Source organism: Giraffa tippelskirchi, chromosome 10 (assembly GCF_054371585.1).
Source record: "Giraffa tippelskirchi isolate mGirTip1 chromosome 10, T2T-mGirTip1v1.2.pri, whole genome shotgun sequence".
NCBI lineage: Eukaryota > Metazoa > Chordata > Mammalia > Artiodactyla > Giraffidae > Giraffa > Giraffa tippelskirchi.
In genome coordinates this window covers 155,517,986-155,541,622 of record NC_137284.1, presented here as the reverse complement: position 1 = coordinate 155,541,622, position 23,637 = coordinate 155,517,986, and the positions used below count along the sequence as shown (strand labels likewise).

Below are 23,637 nucleotides of genomic sequence, written 5' to 3'. Positions count from 1 at the left end.
ATCCTTGTTCCCAGGCTCACACTTATTTAGTCCAACTGCCACATTCCTGCAGTATGATCTTCCTGAAATTCCTAACCTGCTTAAAAACCTCGGGGAGAAAGCCCTTGAACCCTCCCAGGGCCCCCCCTCTCCCAACCTGGTCCCTCCCTGCCTCCTCCAGTGATTCTCAATGTTCTGCCTGACCCAGCATTACTGGTTGGGGCACAGACTTGGATTACTGTGATACTGAATGGCTTGTCTGCTCCCTCTGCCTGAAGTCAGTCCTGGAGGGAGGAGCCGGCACATTTCTAGAAGTCCTGGCCCCACCCTGGCCAGGGCGCCTCTGCCCCCAAGCCCATGCTCTCCTTCTGGTTGACATCCCAAGGCGGACAAATTTCTCTAACACCCATTTTTACTTTAATTTATTCATTGGCTTCACTGGGTTTTCGTTGCTGCCCGGGCTTTCTCTAGTCATGACCAGCGAGGGCTACCCTTGCTTCCCTGTGTGGACGCTCACTTCCGGCTCACCCTCATTTTTATATGCCTTCCTCCCTCTACCGCACAGGTGCCTCTGGCCTTACTTCTCTCAGATCCCTGGTGCCGAGCAGAGACCCCGACCCTCGGCACTCAGCTACATGGGGGTGGAGCGGGACTGGATGAAGTCAAGGAAGGGAGAGGCCAACTTGGGTCAGACAGTTTGGGAAGACTGCACTGAGGAGGAGGCCCTTGGTCTGAGAACTCTGAGTTGCTTGGTGTTTCAAGGGCTTGAGGAGCTCACACATAACACTCCTTGCACGAGATCGGAATCGGTTATGGGATAGCACTGTCGAGATCAACTGCATCTTTATTACCAGTGGGGACATGGGCAATGAGTTGGGCATCACAGACAGTTCATCATTTACCCACACAGTCACAAGCTGCCTGTGAGACTGCGGGTCTCCCCTACAAGGTACAAAGGGACGGGCAGCGATCCCATAGAAGAAGTTGGGAAGGGGTCACCCAGACACTTCCTCATCTGATTTCCTCTTTCCACTGACTTGGTGACCACCACTCAGACTTCACCCCAGTGTCTGCCTGCTTCTCTTTTCTACCACTGAAATGTGCAATGCCACCCTTTCCTCAAATTCCTACAGGTATCACACACGATTGTGCTGACCTTGGGGTTCAAGATGTTCAACTACATCCCAGCTCAACCCATGATGGAAAACCTCCTCTAAGACGGGGATTGGCAAACCACAGCCTGCAGAGCAAATCCAGGCTGAGGCCAGTTCTGTGAGCTGAGGAGCGTTTTTACATTTTTTAAAGGGTAAATAAATCAAAAGAAGCAGAATGTTTCATCGCCACATATGAAAAGTTCATGCAATTCAAATTTCTAAACTTGTAGGGAATGCAGCCTTGCAGGTCACTTCCTTCTTGTCCAGGGTGGCTTTCGTGCTCAAGAGGATGGTTGAGTGTTGAAGGAGACCAGATGGTTGGCTAAGCCTGAATTCCTACACTCACCATCTGGTTCTTGCCCAGCCCTGCTCTAAGCATTTCTGGTTCCTTAATTTCCCAGCAGCTGACTCTGCAGAGATCCTCCTCCCCACCCCCTCTCCAGGGCCTTCCTCTTTTCTCCCCCAGCCTCTTCACACCCAGAGACGTCCCAGACCATCCTAGTCTTTCTCTCTTATGGAGTGTATAATTTTTTTTTTTACAACCTACAAGGAAGTCAGAGTATGTTTCATATAAAATAAGCAATTTTAACTGTAAAAAGTAGGTCCCCGGTGAGACGCTCACTCACACAGCATGTCAGTCCACTCACTTTCCTTTCCACAAACTCCCCAATATTTCTTGATGGTGTGGTTAGTTTATTATTTGCCCTCACCATTTTTAACACAACAGAAAGGAGAATTTTTTTCTGTTTGGATTTTATTTACCTAAAAAGCAACTGAAGAAAAGGGATGGTGTCTGATGCAAGGAAGCAAAATTGAAAGTGAAATTATGTAAAAAGCAAATAAAGTTCCCAATCAACATAGATAGATATGCTGACTCTGAAAAAAATGAAAGCTGAAGGCAGGTGTCATCTGAAAATGCTCAGCCTTGATGGGTATTACACAAAATAATTACAATGGTAAGAAAAATCAAAAGGCATAGGACAAGAAGAACAAATATTTTGACATGAGAAACGATCCAGGCTTTGATTTGGAGGAGCGCCTTGAAGGCACAGTTTCTCTCAGCCTCTTTCAGGTCTTGCTTTTGCTTTGCAACCTGTAGCCGTACCTTGTCCAGGTAGCGCCTCTGACCTTCTCCACGGGCACCACCCCCCATCTGATGGAGCATCTGTGCATCAAAGAAGAGCTCATTGGTGAGGAAGGTGCCCTGGTGCTCCCGCTCCAGCCCCTCGATCACGGCCATCAGCTGGGCCAGCTGCTCTCTCTGCTCGTCCCCGGAGGCCCGGTTGTTGAAGGCGCAGTACCTTCGCCCGCACTCCCGGACCAGGCTCCTCAGTCTGAGGTTGTCTGTGTTTGCCACGTACTCATCCAAGGATCCGCCTGCCAAGTCCTCCTTGTGGGTGAAGAGGATGACCATGTATCTCTCGGCTCCTGCCCCAAAGATCTCCTTCACTCTGGTCACAGCCACCGCGTCCTGCTCGGTGAAGCGCCCCAGCTGGGTCACCAGCAGCAGCACGTGGGGCCCTGGCACCGACAGCAGGTAACAGGCTCCAATATTCTCATACACCTCTTGATCCTGGGCCCTGGACTCAAAGATGGGGGGCGTGTCCACCACCAGGATGGCCCTCCCATTCCACGTGCCTGTTGCCCTCTGACACTTCCTGGTCACTGCCTGGGCCCCCAGCTTGGACTCAAAAGCTGGCTGGCAGAGGATGCTGTTCCCGGTGGCACTTCTCCCGCTGCCCGTTTTCCCTACTAGGATGATCCTCAACGAGGAGGAGGGTTCAAAGCCCTGATGTTCTATCCCACCTGTAAAAGAAAGAATTTTCTTATTTTACCACGCTAGTGATTCTTTTTTTTTTTTTTTTTTAATTTTTATTTACTCTTGGAGCAGATAATGAGCTGGCTTAAAACTCAACATTCAGAAAACTAAGATCATGGCACTGGTCCCACCACTTCACAGCAATCAATGGGGAAACAATGGAAACAGTGAGAGACTTTATTTTCTTGGGCTCCAAAATCACTGCAGATGGTGACTTCAGCCATTAAAAGATGTTTGCTCCTTGGAAGAAAAACTATAACAAACCTAGACGGTGTATTAAAAAGCAGAGACATTGCCTTGCCAACAAAGGTCTGTTTAGTCAAAGCTACGGTTTTGCCAGTAGTCCTGTATAGATGTGAGAGTTGGACCATAAAGAAGGTTGAGCGCCAAAGAATTCATGCTTTCGAACTGTGGTGCTGGAGAAGACTCTTGAGCGTCCCTTGGACAGCAAGGAGATCAAACCAGTTAATTCTAAAGGAAATCAACTCTGAATATTCATTGGAGGGACTGATACTGAGGCTGAAACTCTGATACTTTGGCCACCTGATGCAAAGAAGGGCTGACTCAGTAGGAAAGACCCTGGTATTGAGAAAGATTGAAGGCAGGAGGAGAAGAGGGCAACAAAGGATGAGATGGTTGGATGGCATCACGGACTCAGTGGACATGAGTTTGAGTAAACCCCGGGAGATGGTGAAGGACAGGGAAGCTTGGTGTGCTGCAGTCCATGGGGTTTCAGAGGAGGACATGACTGAGCGACTGAACAATGACAACAAGATGATGAGCATTGTTGTTTCCGTTTCAGGTGTACAGCAAAGTGATTCAGTCATACCTATACGTGTATCTATTATTTTTCAAATTCTTTTCCTATTTAGATTATTTAGAATATTGAGCAGAGTTCTCTGTGCCATACAGTAGGTCTTTGTTGGTAAAGTTAGTGATTCTTAAGATTTTCCTGTCCCTGACCTTTCATGGTATCTCATGAAAGCTATGGACCTCTCTCTGCCAAACAGTGATACGAAAATCATACAGATGTTTGCATATAACTTTACATGGCTCTTGACTGGTAGGAAGCCCACATTGGGAGCCCAAGCTTGGACCCATAGCCAAGAGCCAGAACTGCTATACCATGAAGGATGCTCTAAGGACTTCTTCAGGACCAACGAAAACACAGGTTTTCGGAACGAAAAGTGATCCTTTGCTTTTTCCATGATGGTACTTAGGCCAGTTTCATGCTAATCTCAGGTGAAATTACAAGGAGGTGAGGATAAATCACAAATGAGAAAATATCATCTGCTTTTCACCCACCAGTTCCCAGGCACACAGACTGCTCATCACAGCCATCTGAACCCTGGGGGTAAAGGAAGTCTCAGATGTTAGAGTCCCAGTGACCTCCCACTGAAGACAAGCTGAATGTCCCTGGGTTTCTGCTCTTAGGGTAGGGATTTGACTATTGGAAAGTGAGCCTACAGAAGGCTTGTGGTTAATGTCAGGGGAAGAATCTGACAGATGATTCTGGATGTGGCTGAAGAGATGATAAGAACGTTAGCAATACATATTTTGGAAAGATCATTGATGTGGCTGATAGAATTATAGGAAATTATAACAAAAGTGGTGTTGGTGAGGTTCACTCTGTACCGAGAGCTAAGTCTTCTAGGGATGAAGAGAGTGAGAATGCAAGGATTTCTGGAGTTCTTATAAGCCCAAATGAATTCAGTTCATTCTAGGCTCCTAAAATCTGTTATTTTACTCCTTTTACTCTATGTTGGTTCTGCCTTTCCTTAAGTATTCTGGATTTTTTTTCCAAATATGATTACTAAATCTCTATGGGGGAACTTTGGGCTTCCCAGGTGGCACTAGTGGTAAAGAAGTGGCCTGCCAATACAGGAGATGCAAGAGACCCAGGTTTGATTCCTGGGTCAGGAAGATCCCCCGGAGGAGGGCATGAGAACTCACTCCAGTATTCTTGCCTGGAAAATCCCATGGACAGAGGAGCCTGGTGAGCTATAGTCCCAGAAGGGTGCCAAGAGTCAGACACAATTGAAGTGATTTAGCATGCACACATGGGGAACCTGCCCTCTTTTCAGCTGAGCACAGGTGGGAAAAACTTTCACAATTTGGTTCCAAATCCCCTGACTTCTGACTTGAAGTTTTGTTTCCACATTTCCCATACATCACTGTGCAGGGCAGAGCTTCACACTTGGGTGTGTGGGCTGTGCTGATGGCAGGGAAGATAAACAACAAGATGAAAGTGAAAGTCACTCAGTTGTGTCCGACTCTTTGCGACCCCATGGACTATACTGGGGCTGCCCTTGTGGCTCAGCTGTAAAGAATCTGCCTGCAATGCAGGAGACCTGGGTTTGATCCCTGGGTTGGGAAGATCCCCTGGAGAAGGGAAAGGACTATACAGTCCATAGAATTCTCCAGGCCAGAATAATGGAGTGGCTAGCTGTTCCATTCTCCAGTGGATCTTCCCAACCCAAGGATCGAACCCAGGTCTCCCTCATTGCAGGTGGATTCTTTACCAGCTGAGCCACCAGGGAAGCCCAAAGAACATGATAGCTAACTTTTTCTTCTGCAGTTTAAAATAATTGGGTTTCTCTTCTGTCTCAGTGTTTGAGGTCAGGGAGTGGAGGAGGGAAGACAGTGACTTTCCCCTGGTGTTCAGAGTGCTTGAGAATTTGGAAGGTTTCTTACCTTCAGCCATGGTTCCGTATCTGCTCTTCTGAAGCCCTTCCATTCACTTCTGGAATAAAAAGAAGAAAGGAATAAAAGCAAGTGTTCTTATAGGAGTTGGTAAGGCCTGAGAACCCCTCCAATTCAGACAGCCAAAAATAATTATCCTTACATGAGCCATTTCCATTGCTAACTTTCTAACTTATATTTTGCTTTCAAATATCCATATATAACTTTAAGCAAGCCAGGTGATGCTAGGTTATGTTAACACAGTGAACTCATGCTTTTTTCTCATTCTACAGGAAAGCAAAAAATGTTTGAATACAATCAGTTGATTATCTCCCTTCAAGCTGAAAAGGCGTGAAATAAAGAAAGCCTTCTTCTAGGGATGAGAAGCCAGACTTTTTATTATTTTATCATTATTATTATTATTAGAATCGAGGTAGGCAAACTTGCTAGACTAGAGAATAAAAGTTGCCTTACTGTAAACGAATAGTGGTTTGTTTGAAGTACAGGGCATTTTCAGTCCCAGAAACTATACATATCAGATGGATATACCAGTTGCAAAGAGGAAAGTACAATGTACCTTCCAGTGGGAGGTAGAATTGGGGTCCAGCGCTCCTTTGAGGATGGACATGAGAGGGAGAAGGGGAAGAGGGCCAAACATGGTCACCGTTCTCCCTCCCTCTGAGCAGCTGGGGGAAGAGAACCTGGTGCCATGACTGAGGGACAGAAGCAACATTTGGGACAAATTCAGGATAAAGTCATTGCCTGCTCAGTTTTAAATCAAATGTCTTTAAATCAATAGCCACTTAAAAAAATCCCAGTCAATGTCACCAGAAATTGGCAAAACCGTGGAGATAAAGGTTTCAATCAGCTGAGGCATGCTATTGTGTCATTCTTCTTGGTGCTAGAAAAGATAAGTGTGCGTTAGAAGAGGCAAGCATGAGATAGGCAACTATAATTAAGATGAACTCTGGGCCTGTATTTTATTTAGTCAATTTTAAAAATTATGCAGTCATGAAACAAACATTTTAAGGAGAGAGATACACAGAGGAATGAAATGAATGCCCACCATTTTGCAATGAACAAATCTCAGTATTTTGGCCTTGTTATTGCTGCTATTCTGTTGGACTGACAACATTAAAAGAACATTACACATATAGCTCCATTTCTTTATTTTTTGACTCCTCCACTCCCCAGTCTCAGTCTCACTCTTCCTTTCAGAGGTAATCAGTATTCGGAGATGTTTATGTCTCTTTCTCAATTGTGTATTTACACTTGTACATACACATCAGTCTCTAGTTAAGATATAGTACTTTTTGGTATTTTAATCTTTTATGGAAGTGACATTATTTATGTAACATTTTATCCAATTCTTTCTTAACAAACATTTGGTGTTCCAAATACATCCTTGCTACCCCCAAGAGTGCTGCACAAGAGTCCTGCACACATCTTGTGCACATGACAATCTCTGGGATGGACAGCTTCCACCCAACTAGATGTTGCCAAGTCCGACTCCAGGAGACTTGTGCTATCATGCTGGCAGCAGCCACATGCGAGCATCCCTCAAATCTTCACTTGGTAATACTTGGTAATCTTACACTTGGTAATACTAGATTTTTAATTTTTTGGTTACCTTTTTGGACATACATTAGAATGTCTTATGTCTTAATTGGTTTAAACTTGCATTTTATTGATTAACATTGAATTCAGAATGGTTTTCATAACTGTTTTGCTTATTTAGGTTGATTCTGGTATTACTACCTTTTTTACATTTTTCTCTTCACTCAGTCGGGATGCATAGAAGTGGTCCCCATTAGGGAAACCATCCCTTGTCACACCGTCAGAATATATTAAGATAACTTCCTTCCTTTCCTTTTCCTCCCACACCCCTTTCCCTTCCTTCAGCACCAGAAGAGCATTGTCCTCATCATCTTTTCCCACATGCCAACCTTGCCTCTGATAAATTATACTCCAGCTTTTGCTAAAACTGTGCAAATTCTCTGACATCATTTCTACCTCAGATGAGATTTTCTATATATTGCAATCAGTATATCAATGTGGTAAAAATGACGAAGATAGTGGTGACAACGTTGATGAACTTTACCATCATAATAATCCTCTGTGCATTTATTTTAAATTTTTAAGTTTCTTTTATGTCCACTATTTTAATTGTTCTTCAAAATTCCGTATGACCAAGATAGGTATTAAAATTTCCATTAAAATATTGGGAAACGGAACCTTAACTGATCTGCCCATGATCACACAACTGCCATGAGGCTAAGAGCAAAAAATGACACATTTTGCCTGCATATTCTCTTAGATTTATCAGGGCAGAAAAGCGATTATAAAGTCAACCAGCCTCTTGGAACATCACATACATGTTGCCATCCCTGGTCAAGACAAAACTAAAGCCAACAGGGTAGAAGCTTGCCCTAAAACCAACAAAGAGAAGTGTATTGCAAAATTTTGGGTGCACTTTTTTTTTTTAATTCAAACATAAAATTGCAGGGGACAGAAGTTGCTCAGAACGGAAGGATTTCAGTTTTAAACCATCTGGTGTTTTTCTGTGGCTTGATGATCTGTGTGACCCAAATGGAGCTCTGTGGCTGCCACAAAACACCATCAAACTTCCGGTTGGTGAGCAGAGGTGCAGCACCGTCCTGAACCATCTTCTGAGTGGGTCAGGCCACCGGGGAGACATTCCACTGAAGAATGGATTTTGGGGAGTGGATATTAATAAATATCAAAGTGTCCAGAGACTAGTCAGAAAGGATATTGATGGAGATGCTGAAATGACAGGATATTAAAAGGACTGAATCAAGCCTAAGAAGACATCTGGAAGCAATGTAAACCTGAAGCAATGTGACATGTGTCAATTGCAAAGTAGACAAAAGTAGGGGAATGAAGAATGGAGGCAGATTTCTTCTCCACAAGAAAATCTTAATCCTCCCCAAACGGGATCAGGAATCATGATAGAGACGGTGTGCAAGCAGAGATTATAAGGGTATCTGACAGCAACAGCAGGAGGATCTAACTTAGGGAGGAGGCTGAAGCAAATGAACATCATTTACCTTCTGATCTTTAAATTGGACGACCCTGACGTTATCTTGACAATACATTATTTTATCAGACCATGAGAAAGCGGGCTCCCTCATGTATGCTGTTTTAGGAAAGGTAAAAACATTTTTCATTTTCCTTATTCACGAGCCTCTCCTTCCTGGTGTGCCCCGGTCCCTCTGTTTCCTGGCATCGCTGGTTTCACAGTTTAGCATCATGATTTCATAACGCGGTGCTCACAGGGGGACGCAGCAGACCAAGGGATGGTTTCTGTACACGATGGGGTCTCTCTGCCATAGAATCGAGTTCTACATCGTGTCGCAGGAAATGTGTGGTGTCTCTGGGGGAGAATGGGGTGACTTTCAGAAGATGAAGGTCTTGGAACAATGTCCACTGAGAGGTTTCGTTGGGAACATTTGACTCAGTGAGGGTGCTCGTCCTGTGGAGCCCTAGGAATGGATTCCTGCACCCTGCCATCTCTGGGAGGTGGTGCTTGTCAGGGATGGGCCGGGGCTGGTATTGGAGAAGTTAAGAAGGTAAAACTTAAGATGTTCGCTCTACCTACTTAGGGCACCTTGTGAATTTCAGTTTTTCTCATCTGTCAAATGAAAGAGACTATTAGTGAAGCTCTATGAAACCCTGTGAAGCTTATGAAAATCAAAGGAGCTAAGAAGTAGGCCACGACACGGAAAAGATCGCAGCCCTGTGGAAAGCGGTGGGCTGAGAACGCGGAGTGAGCGGTTCCCAAACCCGCTTCAGTCGCACTGGGAACCCGCTGTTGTCCATAACGCTCTCCATCGGCGCCAGGTTTCACTTACAGGGGAGCCCAGAGGCGTGGAACCGGTGTGAGGTCGCACCAGAAGTCAATAACCCTGACTCAACTGCTGGCTCCAGACGTCCTCCCCAGTCCCAGCTCCCCTCCTGCTTTGCTCCTCGCCGCCCACCCCCACGCCTTCCCATAACCCTGGACCCCCGCCAGGGTCCCCTTACCAGGCGCGGCGCTGCGGCCTGGGTGCCAGCGGTTCGGCGGGAGCGCGCGGCCGAAGGTTGCAGGGCACGACTGTAGGATGAGAAGGAAGGTGGGGCTGACGGAGGGCGCCCCCTGTCCCTTCCGGGCGGGAAGAAACTGCTGCCGCGGAAACTCGAGAGCACATGGTTCAGACCTTGCGCCCCCCGCTCCCCCGCCCCACAACCTCCACCCTCCAACCCCCACCGCACTCAGGGATGCTTCCTGTCAGAGACCGCGAGCACCTCGCCCTTTCCTCTTTAAGACGTGAGAGAAGAAAATAAGTGATGTTTGGATTGTGAGAGAGCAAACTATGGACGCCCCCAACTCCCCGTCCCTCACCCGCTCCTTGCTAAAGCCCACTGGTTGCCTCCGTGGGAGTGTTGGGTTTTCGCCGAGAACTTCTTTACCTTCTGTGCAAAGCTGGAACAAGTGCAGAACAGGATAGAATGGAACCCTCTTCCTTTCCAGAAACTCCACAGAACTGGGAGTCAGAAAGCCATTGTCCTTCTCTTTTGTTTTGGGGGTTGGAGTGTCTGTTCTTAGGGAGTGTGTGTGCGTGTGTGTGTGTGTGTGTGTGTGTGATTTTTGAGGAGTGGTAGGCAGTTCTTTTTGATCACAACAAACTCTGGAAAATTCTTCAAGAGATGAGAATACCAGACCATCTTATTTGTCTCCTGAAAATTGATGTTTTTGAATTGTGGTGCTGGTATGTGGGTCAAGAAGCAACAGTTAAAACTGGACATGAAACAACTGACTGGTTCAAAATTGGGAAAGGAGTACGTCAAGGCTGCATATTGTTACCCTGCTTATTTAACTTATTCACAGAATGTGCTGTGCTTTGCTTAGTTGCTCTGTCCTGTCTGACTTTTTGCAAACCCGTGGACTTGAAGCCCACCAGTCTCCTCTGTCCATGAGGATTTCCGGGCAGGAATACTGGAGTGGGGTGGGTTGCCATGCCCTCTTCCAGGGGGTCTTCCCAACACAGGGACTAATCCCAGCTCTCCCTCATTGTAGGTGGATTCTTTACCGCCTGAGCCACCAGGGAAACCCAAGGATACTGGCATGGGTAACCTATCCCTTCTCTAGGGAAACTTCCTCAGCCAGGAATTGAACTGGTGTTTCCTGCATTGCCACGGTAAAGAGTCTGCCTGCAATGACCCGTGTTTGATCCCTGGATTGGGAAGATCCCCTGGAGAAGGGAAAGGCAACCCACTACAGTATTCTTGCCTGGAAAATCCACGGATAGAGGAGCCTGGCGGACTACAGTCCACAGCATCCCCAAAAGTCGGACATGATGAGCAACTTCACTTTCACTTTATCCTGCATTGCTGGCGGATTCTTTACTAGCAGAGCTACCTGGGAAGCCCTATAAGCAGAATACATCATGTGAAATGCAGGGTTGGATGAATCACAAGCTGGAATCAAGATTGCCAAGAGGAATATCAACAGCCTTAGATATGCAGGTGATACCACTCTAATGGCACAAAACCAAGACGAACTAAAGAGCCTCTTGATGATGGTGAAAGAGGAGAGTGAAAAAGCTGGCTTAAAACTCAGCATTCAAAAAACTAAGATCATGGCATCCGGTCCCATCACTTTATGGCAAATGGAAGGGGGAAAAGTAGAAGCAGTAACAGATACTATTTTCTTGGGCTCCCAAATCACTGCAGCCACAAAATTAAAAGATGCTTGCTCCTTGGAAGGAAATCTATGACAAACCCAGACAGTGTATTAAAAAATAGAGACATTACTTTGTCATTAAAGGTCCATATAGTCAAAGCCATTGTTTTTCCAGTAGTCATGTATGGATGTGAGAGTTGGACCATAAAGAAGGCTGAGAACTGAAGAATTGATGCTTTTAAATTGTGGTGCTGTGGAAGACTCTTGAGAGTTCCTTAGACACCAAGGAGATCAAACCAGTTAATCCTAAAGGAAATCAGCCCTGGGTATTCATTGGAAGGACTGATGCTAAAGCTGAAGCTCCTATACTTTGGCCATTTGATGTTAAGAGCTGAGTCACTGGAAAAGACCCTGATGCTTGGAAAGATTGATGGTGTGAGGAAAAGGGAATGAAAGAGGATGAGATGGTTGGATGGGGATCACCGACTCAACGGACATAAGTTTGAGCAAGCTCGGGGAGCTGGTGATGGACAGGGAGGCCTGGCATGCTGCAGTCCCTGGGGTCACAAAGAATTGGACACAACTGAGTGACTGAACTGAATTGAACTGAAACTTAATGGGGGTAAGGAGTAAAAGGAAATACAAAATAAGAATTGGGCCAAGAATGAGGTTGACTATAAGATATTCCCTCATAGCTCAGTTGGTAAAGAATCAGCCTGCAATGCAGGAGACCCCAGTTCGATTCCTGGGTTGGGAAGATCTGCTGGAGAAGGGATAGGCTACCCACTCGAGTGGGTACTGCATGGACTATACTGGGGTTTCTCTTGTGGCTCAGCTGGTAAAGAATCCTCTTGCAATTCGGGAGACCTGGGTTCGATCTGCTAGGTAGTTGGAATAGGAAAAAGGAGTCCAGAATAGTAGTGGCTAAAAGACTAGGAAGGGGAAAGCCCAAGAAAAAAGAAGAAAGTAAGGTCTGAGGACCGGAGTGAGGACCTCAGGTAGGACAAACAGCACTCCTGGCTAGCCCAATTTACACAGGTCAGGCCCAGAGGAGGAAAAAAACATAAAAAGAGGAGCCAAAGGGCCGGGGGTGGGGGCGAGGTCTCTCCCTTCCTCTCCTTTCCTCTCCCTCTCTCTCTCTCTCTCCCTCTTTCTCTCTCTCTCCCCTTTCTCTCTGTCTCTCTCTCGATCTTTCTCTCTCCTTCCCTCCCTCCCTCCCTCCCTCCCTCTCTCTCTCTCTTGCTCTCGCTTTCCCTCTTGCTCTCTCTGGCTCTCTGGCTCTCTCTCTCTCTCCTCTTTGCGTCTTTTGGTCGGCATGCCCTCACGCCTCGAGGATGTATTTTCCTTTATTTTCTAAATAAAACTGAGCTGTAACACAGAGCTGTGACACTGATCTGTCCGAGAGCTGTAACACGGTCTCTCTGAGAGCTGAGACATGGTCTGTCAAAGGGCTTTAACGTCTGTTGCTTCAAATTTTTGTTGTGACGAGACAGAATTGAGCAAATTACACAATCCCCTGACAGATCCCTGGGTCGGGAAGATCCCCTGGAGAAGGGAAAAGCTACCCAGGGCCACATGTGCACGAGCATGCGCTGTGGGCTAAGGCTGCTTACCACAGGGCTGAGCCACCAGGGAAGTCCCACTTATGAATCTATATAGTTCTAAATCTAAGACTTAGAAACTAGCAATATTTTAGAGAATAAGTACAAATTTGATTGTACTTTGTAAATATATTTGATGACTAATCATATGGACCTTTTATTACCACTAGCACCCAACTCTGTGGAATAGAATAATGTGGAATAGTTATGATTACAAATACTAAATGTGGAGTATTCATGAGTGTGAAATTTATGTATTTATGAGCATGAAATTTATTTTGAGGATTATTATTATGATGTTTCCTCTACACTTTTCATTTCTGTATCATATTGAATTTAACCTACAAAGTGCTTTCTCTTGCATTAATTCATCATACATATTAAGATTAATTTTAATATATACATCTTAAGAAAAGATGAAGCCCCTTGGCCACAAAGTCTCTGAGCTAGTTCATAGGGACACTCACATTGGGGTAGCTTAGATGGTAAAGATGGAGAAGGAAATGGCAGCCCACTCCAGTATTCTTGCCTGGAGAATCCCAGGGCCGGCGGAGCCTGGTGGGCTGCCGTCTATGGGGTCGCACAGAGTCGGACACGACTGAAGCGACTTAGAAGCAGCAGCAGCAGCAGATGGTAAAGAATTTGCCTGTAATGCAGGATATTCGGGTTCAATCCCTGGGTCAGGAAGATCCTCTAGAGAAGGGAATACAACCCACTCCAGTATTGTTGCCAGGAGAATTCCAAGGACAGAGGAGGCTGGCAGGCTACAGTCCATCAGGTAGCAAAGAATTGCACACAACTGAGCAACTAAGGAAAAGAGCCATGGGGTCACAAAGAGTCGGACACGACTGAGCGACTGAACTGAACTGAACTGAGCAACTAACAGTCATATTTATCTTAAAAATCGTATTTCCATTTACAAACAAGACAAATAATAAGTAATGATAGAAATTGGAGGGTATAGATGTACATTCGGATGTGAGAAAAAGAAAAAAAAAGAAAGAACAGCAGGTTAAATTCAGCCCTGTGGTAAGCAGTCTTGGCCCACAGCGGGTGCTCATGCACACGTGGCCCTGGATGGGCAAGCTGCAGACACTGGTGGTCCTGGCTACATCTGCCCTTTCCGGGGTGCCTCAGGTTGTAGAAGGATTTTCTCTCTGGCTGAGAGTCCCTGCAAGGGCCCAGCAGGCAGCGAAAGAAGGAATTGATAATAAATTTTTTTTCCAGCTAAATTTCACTGAGTCTAAGTCACTGCCCTCAGGCCCCCCAACTGCAGGCAGGCTTAAGGCCAGAGTCCATCTCGAGTCTCCCCCGAACTTTACTCTGAGGTGGCGTTGAAGCGCATGCGCATAGACTCCTGCATGCTCCACGGAACTGGGAGGGCCCTAAGGTGCCTGCGCACAATCTCACCGCCCGCCCCCCCACACACCCCACCCCCAGCCCCATTCTCCCTCCGGCCTGCTCCCCACCTCCCGCACATCACCCTCTCCCTTAGCACAACTGAGCCCTGATAGTCTTGGGGTATCTGTGTCCTCCCGCATCAGTTCAGTTCAATTCAGTCGCTCAGTGGTGTCCGACTCTTTGCGACCCCACGAATTGCAGCACGCCAGGCCTCCTTGTCCATCACCAACTCCCGGAGGCTACCCAAACCCATGTCCATCGAGTTGGTGATGCCATCCAACCATCTCATCCTCTGTCATCCCCTTCTCCTCCTGCCCCCAATCCTACCCAGCATTAGGGTCTTTTCCAATGAGTCAACTCTTCACATGAGGTGGCCAAAGTATTGGAGTTTCAGCTTCAACATCAGTCCTTCAATGAACACCCAGGATTGATCTCTTTTAGGATGGATTGATTGGATCTCCTTGCAGTCCAAGGGACTCTCAAGAGTCTTCTCCAACACCACAGTTTAAAAGCATCAATTCTGTGGCGCTCAGCTTTCTTCACCATCCAACTCTCACATATATACATGACCACTGGAAAAACCATAGCCTTGACTAGACGGACTTTTGTTGGCAAAGTAATGTCTCTGCTTTTAAATATGCTATCTAGGTTGGCCATAACCTTCCTTCCAAGGAGTAAGCATCTTTTAATTTCATGGCTGCAATCACCATCAGCAGTGATTTTGGAGCCCCAAAAAATCAAGTCTGACACTGTTTCCACTGTTTCCCCATCTATTTCCCATGAAGTGATGGGACCAGATGCCATGATCTTAGTTTTCTGAATGTTGAGCTTTAAGCCAACATTTTCACTCTCCTCTTTCACTTTCATCAAGAGGCTCTTTAGTTCTTCTTCACTTTCTGCCATAAGGGTGGTGTCATCCGCATATCTGAGGTTACTGATATTTCTCCCTGCAATCTTGATTCCAGCTTATGTTTCTTCCAGCCCAGCGTTTCTCATGATGTCCTCTGCATATAAGTTAAATAAGCAGGGTGACAATATACAGCCTTGATGTACTCCTTTTCCTATTTGGAACCAGTCTGTTGTTCCATGTCCAGTTCGAACTGTTGCTTCCTGACCTGCATACACGTTTCTCAAGAGACAGGTCAGATGGTCTGGTATTCCCATCTCTTTCAGAATTTTCCACAGTTTATTGTGATCCACACAGTCAAAGGCTTTGGCATAGTCAATAAAGCAGAAATAGATGTTTTTCTGGAACTCTCTTGCTTTTTCGATGATCCAGCGGATATTGGCAATTTGATCTCTGGTTCCTCTGCCTTTCCTAAAACCAGCTTGAACATCTGGAAGTTCACGGTTCACGTATTGCTGAAGCCTGGCTTGGAGAATTTTGAGCATTACTTTACTAGCATGTGAGATGAGTGTTATTGTGCGGTAGTTTGAGCATTCTTTGGCATTGCCTTTCTTTGGGATTGGAACGAAAACTGACCTTTTCCAGTCCTGTGGCCACTGCTGAGTTTTCCAAATTTGCTAGCATGTTGAGTGTAGCACTTTCACAGCATCACCTTTGAGGATTTGAAATAGCTCAACTGGAATTCCATCACCTCCACTAGTTTTGTTCGTAGTGATGCTTTCTAAGGCCCACTTGGCTTCACATTCCAGGATGTCTGGCTCTAGGTGAGTGATCACACCATTGTGATTATCTGGGTCATGAAGATCTTTTTTGTATAGTTCTTCTGTGTATTCTTGCCACCTCTTCTTAATATCTTCTGCTTCTCTTAGGTCCATACCATTTCTGTCCTTTATCGAGCCTATCTTTGCATGAAATGTTCCTTTGGTATCTCTAATTTTCTTGAAGAGATCTCTAGTCTTTCCCAATCTGTTGTTTTCCTCTGTTTCTTTGCACTGATCCCTGAGGAAGGCTTTCTTATCTCTCCTTGTTTTTTTTTTGGAACTCTGCATTCAGATGGGAATATCTTTCCTTTTCTCCTTTGCTTTTCGCTTCTCTTCTCTTCCCAGCTATCTGTAAGGCCTCCTCAGACAGCCATTTTGCTTTTTTGCATTTCTTTTCCATGGGGATTTTCTTGATTCCTGTCTCCTGTACAATGTCACGAGCCTCTGTCCATAGTTCATCAGGCACTCTGTCTATCAGATCTAGTCCCTTAAATCTATTTGTCACTTCTACTGTATACTCATAAGGGATTTGATCTAGGTCATACCTGAATGGACTAGTGGTTTTCCCTACTTTCTTCAATTTAAGTCTGACTTTGGCAATAAGCAGTTCATGATCTGAGCCACAGTCTGCTCCCGGTCTTGTTTTTGCTGACTGTATAGAGCTTCTCCATCTTTGGCTGCAAAGAATATAATCAATCTGATTTCAGTGTTGACCATCTGGTGATGTCCATGTGTAGAGTCTTCTCTTGTGTTGTTGGAATAGGGTGTTTGCTATTACCAGTGCATTCTCTTGGCAAAACTCTATTAGCCTTTGCCCTGCTTCATTCTGTACTCCAAGGCCAAATTTGCCTGTTACGCCAGGTGTTTCTTGACTTCCTACTTTTGCATTCCAGTCCCCTATAATGAAAAGGACATCTTTTTTGGGTGTTAGTTCTAGAAGGTCTTGTAGGTCTTCATAGAACTGCTCAACTTCAGCTTCTTTGGCGTTACTGGTCGGGGCATAGACTTAGCTGATAGAAAGGCTTCCCTTTGAAGTGTTGTTTCAGAAATAAAGAAAGGATAATAATAACGATTGTTTACACAATGTAAGGATGGCATTCAAGGACTTAGGTGGGTTGACCCACCCCCTGTAAAACCCCACAACGTTGCAGCCAAACCTAACCTCGAGTTCTCTGTGGTTCTCTGCTGATGCACCTGCGGCTTCCTCTCTTTGAGACAGGAACTTTATTATTATTTGCATAAAAATCCAGATAGATAACTACATTGAAGACATTGCATGTTATTTTCCCCAAATCTTACTTCATTTTGGACAGACATGAACCATAATACATGCTAGAAAATTGAAAATTGTGTTATTTTCAGTATAGTCACATTTAACTTCTTGGTTCCAAGTCATTCTACTGGTAAATAAACTGATGTATGTGTGTGTGCTCAGTCGTGTCCAACTCTTTGCAACCCCATGGACTATAGCTCACCAGGCTCCTCTGTCCATGGGATTTTCCAGGCAAGAATACTGGAGTGGGTTGCCATTCCCTGCTCCAGGGTATCTTTCTGACCCAGGGATCAAACACACAGCTCCTGAGTCTCCTGGATTGCTAGGTCGATTCTTTTTGTGGCTCAGCTGGTAAAGAATCCGCCTGCCATGCGGGAGACCTGGGTTCCATCCCTGGGTTGGGAAGATCCCATGGAGAAGGGAAAGGCTGCCCACTACAGTATCTGGGCCTGGAGAATTCCATGGACTGTATAGTCCCTGGGGTTGCAAAGAGTTGGACACGACTGAGCGACTTTCACTTTCAGTGTCACCTGGAATTAAACATTAACATGTTTGACTGTGACGTCTCTTTCCTTGATGATAATAAAAATCTGCAAGGATCACTGAAGGGAAATAACTACCTATAAGAACTAGAAAATATCAAGAAGAGTCTGTACAGGCTGTGGTCTGAATGTTTATGTCCACCCCCTCCCCCCTCAACATTCACAGGTTGAAAACCTAGTCTGGAGAGGAGGGTATTAGGAGGTGGTGTCACTGGGAGGGTCTTAGGTCAGGAGGGTAGATTCCTCATGATTGGAATTAGTGCCTTGTTCTAATTGATTGTTCTAACTGAATGTGAGGGCACAATCGGAAGCTGACATTCTGCAGTCTCAGAGAGGACTCTCCCCCAAACCCGACCATGATCGTGAACTTCCCGCCTCCAGAACTGTGAGGAATAAATAAATGTCTGCTGTTTTTAAGCCACCCAGACTCTCTCTCTCTGTTTAAAATAGCAGTCCAAAGAGAGGAAGGCAGTGTCTAAACAAACCAACCAGCAAACAGACACACACAAGCTCAAAATAAAAAGAGTGGGTTTTCCCTTTGCAAGGAATCCACTTTCTACTGAAAACTGCCAGTCATTTTAAGATTTCTCACAGACGACCAATACATCAAGATAACTAAACACATTTTTAAGGATGTTTTAAAGTGGTACAACTTTATTTTAAAACTATGTGCTGGAGTAAACATGAAATTTCTGAAAACTCTGATTCCTTTGAAATCGCCCTTCAGATCCAAGTGTCCAGGTCCTTTCTTGACAGGTGACCTGCAAGACTGAGGTCACCCAGTCACCGCCTCGGGCTGGCGCCTGCAGAGCAGGTACAGCAGGTACAGGGTGCCCAGCAGAGCGGCCAGGCCCAGCTTATACCGGGTCCCCAGCGCCGCCTTGGGCCACCGCCACAGCCCGGCCAGCGGCCACATCGGAGCGCAGGCAGCCAATTGCTCCGCCACCCTGCGCAGCCTCTCCTCGGGGCTCAGCCCGCTCAGGGTCTGCGCCAGGCGGTAGACGTCGTTGGTGTAGGGGGCGCCGCCGTGGTCCCTCACCAGCTCCTCCACCAGCCCCATCAGCTCCCCGACCTGCGCCTCCCGCTCCCCGTCGGCCGCTCGGTTGTCGAAGGCGCAGCATCGGCCCCCGCACTCGGCCACCAGCTCCCGGAGCGCGCAGTTGTCGGTGTCGCGCACGTACTGCTGCAGCGAGCCCCCCGCCAGGTCCTCCCTGCGGGTGAAGACCACGACGGCGCGCGCCGCGATGCCCGCCCCGAAGAGCGCCTTCACCCCGCGCCAGGCCCGCAGGTCCTGGGCGGTGAAGCGGCCGAGCTGGGTCACCAGGAGCACGGCGTGGGGCCCCGGGGCCGACAGCAGGTAGCAGCGGCCTCTCTCCTCGAAGCCCGGGTCTGCCTGGGCGACCTCGGGGCTGAAGAGGTCCGGGGTGTCGAGGACTTCCACGTCCCACGAGGCCCAGCGGCAGCTCCCCGTGGCGCAGGCCCTGGTCACCGCCGTGGCCGCGAGCCTGGACAGGAAGTGCTTCCGCTGGAGGATGCTGTTGCCCGTGGCGCTCTTCCCGGTCCCCGACCTCCCGGCCAGGAGGAGGCGCAGCCTGCGCTCCTGCAGGGCGGACCTGAACTCCTGGAAACCTGTGGGCACCGGTGGTCTGTAAGCTTCGGAACCTGAGAGCGACATGTCCCGGTCCCCAGGTCTCCTGGACGCCTTGCGAGCAAAGGAGAACAGAGCGCTTCCACGATTGTGTTTGGGACCAAACCTTTACTGAGTGACCTGGTGCGAGATTTGGGCACTCCAAGGGAGTCTCTACCCATCTATTTCTCCTGTCTTTGGCGTCACACGTGCAGCTGTAGGTGCTCTAGCAGCTGCTGAACGTTTCTCTAGAGGATGTGCCTTTGTAATACAGGCCATTACTTCGTTTGATATGATCTGTCATCCAGGCTCTGCAAAGCTGGTCCCCATTGACAATTTCAGGAGCCTCTGTCTTATTTTCCCTGATACCGTCCCACTGGAGAAAGGGGTGGGGCAGTGGGCCCAGCCAGGAGGGCTATCTGGAGTCCCATAGCCGGGGTTTGAATCATAGACCTGTCCTCTACCAGCCTTGTAACCCTGGGGAGCTGCTTAATCTAAGTGTTAATCCTCTTCTGCAGAAACGGAATCAATATTGTAGCACTGTCCTCATAGGCTGTTGGGAGGATAAGACCAGGCCATCTCTCTTCCCTCCCTCCTCCTCCTCTCTTCTCTCTCTTAAAACTGCTAATAACCTCCATCCGTGTTCCCTAACACCTTCTACCTGGTGAATCATGTTCCCTCTAATACAGAATCTGATGCCCTCTACATCCCCTTCTGTTTATTGATTTTACTTTGGGAACAGAGCTGCAGGTTAGTCAAAGAACTTAATATGTCACAGCAGGGCGGGGGTAAAGATCCAGGTGAAGTGCCAGCCCCAGGCCTCTTGCTGCTTCACCCCAGCATCAAGATGCCTCTCGCCTTCTCTGTTCAGTCTTGAATTAGCCCATCCCCCTACTACCTAGAGCTCACTCCTGGGGGCAAACACTCATTGTGAGACATATTCTTACCATAGGCGTTTTCTTCATCTCTTGGCATCTTCCGTCCTCCCATGATTACCTGAAAGAATCCTAGACACAATTTGTTCATTCACTCATTTATCAAATAGATGTAACTGCCTACAGTGTCAGGTCAAGTCCAAAATGCTGGTGACCCCACTGTGAGAAGGTCATAGTTCCTGCCTTCCTCTGAGCATCGGAGTTTAGGGAAGACACTGGAGGAGCCTGGTCTGGGTTGGGATGATGCTGTGAGAACACCTGGTGAGCTTGGCTTTGTCTTCTCAGGGCCCCCAAATGCAAAGAGCAAAGGGGAGATGATAATACTTAATCCCAGATGCAAGAGATGTGGGTTCGATCCCTAGGTCAAGAAGATTCCCCTGGAGAAGGAAATGGCAACCCACTCCAGTATTCTTGCCAGAAAAATTGCTGGACAGAGGAGGCTGGCAGTTTGCAGTCCAAAGGGTCAGAAAAAATAGGACACAACTAAGAGACTGAGCACCTATGTCAGTGACGTAAGCTGTTGAAAACAAGATTTCCCAGGAGTTTCAGGAGCGAGGGTGGGCTTTGAAAACCCCAAGGACAAGAGTTTGCTCACTGACTGAGGATCTACCTTAGGGTTGCTGGCCTGTGAGACAAGCAAGAAGAAAATTGGAAAACAGACGTATTTCCCAAACTCATCTGGAGAGTTTCTGCTCTCAGATAACCACATAGTTTGGCTTCTCCTTATGTATCTAAATATGGGGAGACTGGGATGCTCCCCTCCAGCTCTTTATGTTCTGGCCCTTGAATCTGAGGCTTCTCAAAGTACAATGGTTATACCCATTCAAACATCATTTAATACAATTAAACATTTTGTGATGGTTTGCCTGGTCACGCAAGCTTCTGAACATGAGCCCACAGTCTCTGCTCAGTCTACTTCTCCAGCCTCATTTCCAAAGAATCCCACCTCGCCCGCCCCCTCTTCACCCCTGCCCCCAGTCAGCCACTCCAGACACAGCAGATTTCAGCGCCCTTTCCCAACCTACCTCATGCTTTCCCTCCCAGGACCCTTCAACCCACCCCACATTTCTGCCTGAGTCCTGCCTGTACTTCAACATCCATTTCAAATTCTACCTCCTCATGTCACCCACCTCATTCCTGTAGGTAACTGTATTCAACCCCATTTGGCACCAACAAGAAAGGAAAAGCAAAGGGAGAGGCTGAGTGAATAACCCCTCTCTGGCCAAAGGACTCAGAACTCAAGCCGAAGCTGTTGGTGTTTCTGCCGTCACTCTCCTGCTGCCCCCACGCAAAGCTTTCAGTAAAGTTTACCCTAGGGCAAATCACATGATATGATTAGTTATTTTGTGATAAGACATCAACAAACTCCTATAATTGACACCAGAGCAGAAATGAAGAGCCACAGGTTCAGATCCAAGAAGAAGACTAGCTAAAGCAAGAGGTCCTCACCAAAGATGGAAATGAGAAAATGTGCTACAGGGAATCCACAGAACTCTCGAGTAGGTCACTGGGATTTCCAGACAGTTTGAAATGTGGGTTAAAATCATTTAAAATAAATTTTAAGAAGGCAGTAAGCTCTTACTGAAATCTGGGGTGACAAATAGTGTTCTTTTTTATTGTAAAAGATGTTGATTCCTGTATTCTGAATACTCTGAAAACTCAAAGTTCATGTAACTCAGTGCCTCTCAAACGTGTTGTTTTTCAGAATTAGTTGAATATTCTTTAAAAATGTCAATTCTGAGGGGATCATGCTCAGAACTTATGATTTATGAATCCAGTGTATCTGATATCATTAGTTCACACATCAGAGTTTGGAAATGAGCCATTTATTCAGACCCTTTCATTGTACAGATGGGGAAATTGAGGTGTTCCTACAGCAGGGGTGGTAGAGACTTGAATTAGGGAGCCAGTGTGTCAGGGGTCATGAGGACGAGGGGTTGAAGACCTTGTTCCTAACCTCTTTAGTCTCTTGAGGGTCCCTTACTGTGGACAGAGGGAAGAGGGGGGATCTGGGGCAGGGTTGAATTCTGATGGTATCCTGATACACCACACCAATAACTTGCTCTGAAGTTAGATTGCTTTGGGGGCCACGGAAGAGATCTTTTGCCTGTGCTGAAAGTGTAGTTTGAGCAATGTTGAATGTCTTTTAAAATGTATTGTACTCCTAGACATGGTTCCAGTACACACTTTTCTTACTGTATGGAAGAAGTGTGGAAGGAGACAGAAATGTGTGCCCTCCAGACTGGAGACGATGCTCATAAACCTTTTTTGAACTTCCTCTGTTGGAAACTTGGAACATCGTCACAAATCCGGATGCCCCATCTTAATGGGTCTGGCTCTTACTCACCCGAAAGGTGCCTGGTGGAGCCTGGGTGCTCAGAGAGTAAATGCTCTCAGAACCATGTTCCTTCTGGTCGGTTGTAGCTCCTGCTCCGTGCGGGGCTCGTGTTTCCTGGTGACAGGCTCTCACCGGTGATCCAAGAAGGCCCTGATCTCTGCTTTCCCTTTGGTTTTGAGTGTGGCAGGCAGTTTCCTTCCACTCTGCATAGAGGAAGTCTTTGAGACTCAAAGCTCCAGTGAGCCCAGAGGGAGGGTTAGGTGGTGGTGATGATTTAAAGAGACAGGAACATTCATTGTAGACTTAAAGCATTTATCTTACAAAACCTCCCTCCCGTTGTGACTAATCTTCTGTGTTTTCCAGCAGGGCTCTTCCCACCCCCATACCGAATATCTTGTTGTAGGACACCAAGGCCTGGGTCTCCTTCTAGAACTGCTTAGTGATCTAATCTTCAATTACTTTTTACCGTGTAGGCATTTCCCCCCCAAAAAAGAAGTCCAGGGTGCTTCCTGCTCCAGAACAAAGAGCACGATAGCTTTTCTCAACAGCCGACCATTGACTGGACATCCCTATGGCCGGTGCTCCTCTAAGGGTCCAGTCTGTCAGAAAAATTCAGAAGCAGATTTTTATCTGAGAAAGGACATCTTCTCAGCTATGGAAGGACTTGAAGCTAGCCAACGTATTGAGGATGAACTGTTGTTGCTGTTTAGTTGCTCAGTCATGTCAGACTCTTTGTGACCCCATGGACTCAGCCCACTAGGCTCCTCTGTCCATGGGATTCTCTAGGAAAGAATATTGGAATGGAGTGCCATTTCCTCCTCCAGGGGATCTTCCTAACCCAGGGATCGAGCCTGTGTCTTCTGCATTGGCAGGTGGATTCTTTACTGCTGAGCCACCATACGTTTACACTGTTCCTAAGTTAGCATTATGTGGGG

General features: G+C 46.8%; 2 protein-coding genes and 2 long non-coding RNA genes across 8 annotated transcripts; 2 read left to right on the top strand and 2 right to left on the bottom strand.

The window, feature by feature from the left end:
* Positions 1-714: 714 nt before the first annotated feature.
* Positions 715-6,010, top strand: LOC145524667 (uncharacterized). The gene is made up of 2 exons (XR_014067738.1): positions 715-4,948; positions 5,563-6,010. It is a non-coding gene; the product is annotated as an uncharacterized LOC145524667 (long non-coding RNA).
* Positions 1,806-9,757, bottom strand: LOC145524645 (GTPase IMAP family member 5-like). 3 transcript variants are annotated; one of them, XM_081537322.1, is made up of 4 exons: positions 9,679-9,757; positions 8,703-9,028; positions 5,647-5,695; positions 1,806-2,939 (listed from the first exon to the last, which is right to left on the bottom strand). In XM_081537322.1, exons 3-4 carry the CDS (start codon positions 5,687-5,689, stop codon positions 2,053-2,055), a joined length of 930 nt encoding a protein of 309 aa, XP_081393448.1. In that variant the 5' UTR covers positions 5,690-5,695; positions 8,703-9,028; positions 9,679-9,757; the 3' UTR covers positions 1,806-2,052. The 3 variants fall into 3 exon arrangements, with proteins under 3 accessions (XP_081393448.1, XP_081393449.1, XP_081393447.1); XM_081537323.1 differs by lacking the exon at positions 8,703-9,028 and having other exon boundaries at positions 1,806-2,298; positions 2,435-2,939; XM_081537321.1 differs by lacking the exon at positions 8,703-9,028.
* LOC145524660 (uncharacterized) lies at positions 8,271-12,695 on the top strand. The gene is made up of 2 exons (XR_014067731.1): positions 8,271-8,805; positions 10,712-12,695. It is a non-coding gene; the product is annotated as an uncharacterized LOC145524660 (long non-coding RNA).
* Positions 12,696-18,426: 5,731 nt separating this feature from the next.
* Positions 18,427-22,907, bottom strand: LOC145524650 (GTPase IMAP family member 1-like). 3 transcript variants are annotated; one of them, XM_081537336.1, is made up of 4 exons: positions 22,712-22,907; positions 21,495-21,676; positions 20,377-20,436; positions 18,427-19,431 (listed from the first exon to the last, which is right to left on the bottom strand). In XM_081537336.1, exons 3-4 carry the CDS (start codon positions 20,417-20,419, stop codon positions 18,578-18,580), a joined length of 897 nt encoding a protein of 298 aa, XP_081393462.1. In that variant the 5' UTR covers positions 20,420-20,436; positions 21,495-21,676; positions 22,712-22,907; the 3' UTR covers positions 18,427-18,577. The 3 variants fall into 3 exon arrangements, with proteins under 3 accessions (XP_081393462.1, XP_081393461.1, XP_081393463.1); XM_081537335.1 differs by lacking the exon at positions 21,495-21,676; XM_081537337.1 differs by lacking the exon at positions 21,495-21,676 and having other exon boundaries at positions 20,377-20,425.
* Positions 22,908-23,637: the final 730 nt, after the last annotated feature.

Coding starts and splice junctions, on each gene's coding strand:
- LOC145524650 (XM_081537336.1), bottom strand. CDS start 20,419: ATGGGAGGACGGAAGATGCCAAGAGATGAAGAAAACGCCTATG. Junction 19,432..20,376: donor AGATGAAGAAAACGCCTATG/GTAAGAATATGT, acceptor CGGTGCCCACAG/GTTTCCAGGAGTTCAGGTCC.
- LOC145524645 (XM_081537322.1), bottom strand. CDS start 5,689: ATGGAAGGGCTTCAGAAGAGCAGATACGGAACCATGGCTGAAG. Junction 2,940..5,646: donor ATACGGAACCATGGCTGAAG/GTAAGAAACCTT, acceptor TTTCTTTTACAG/GTGGGATAGAACATCAGGGC.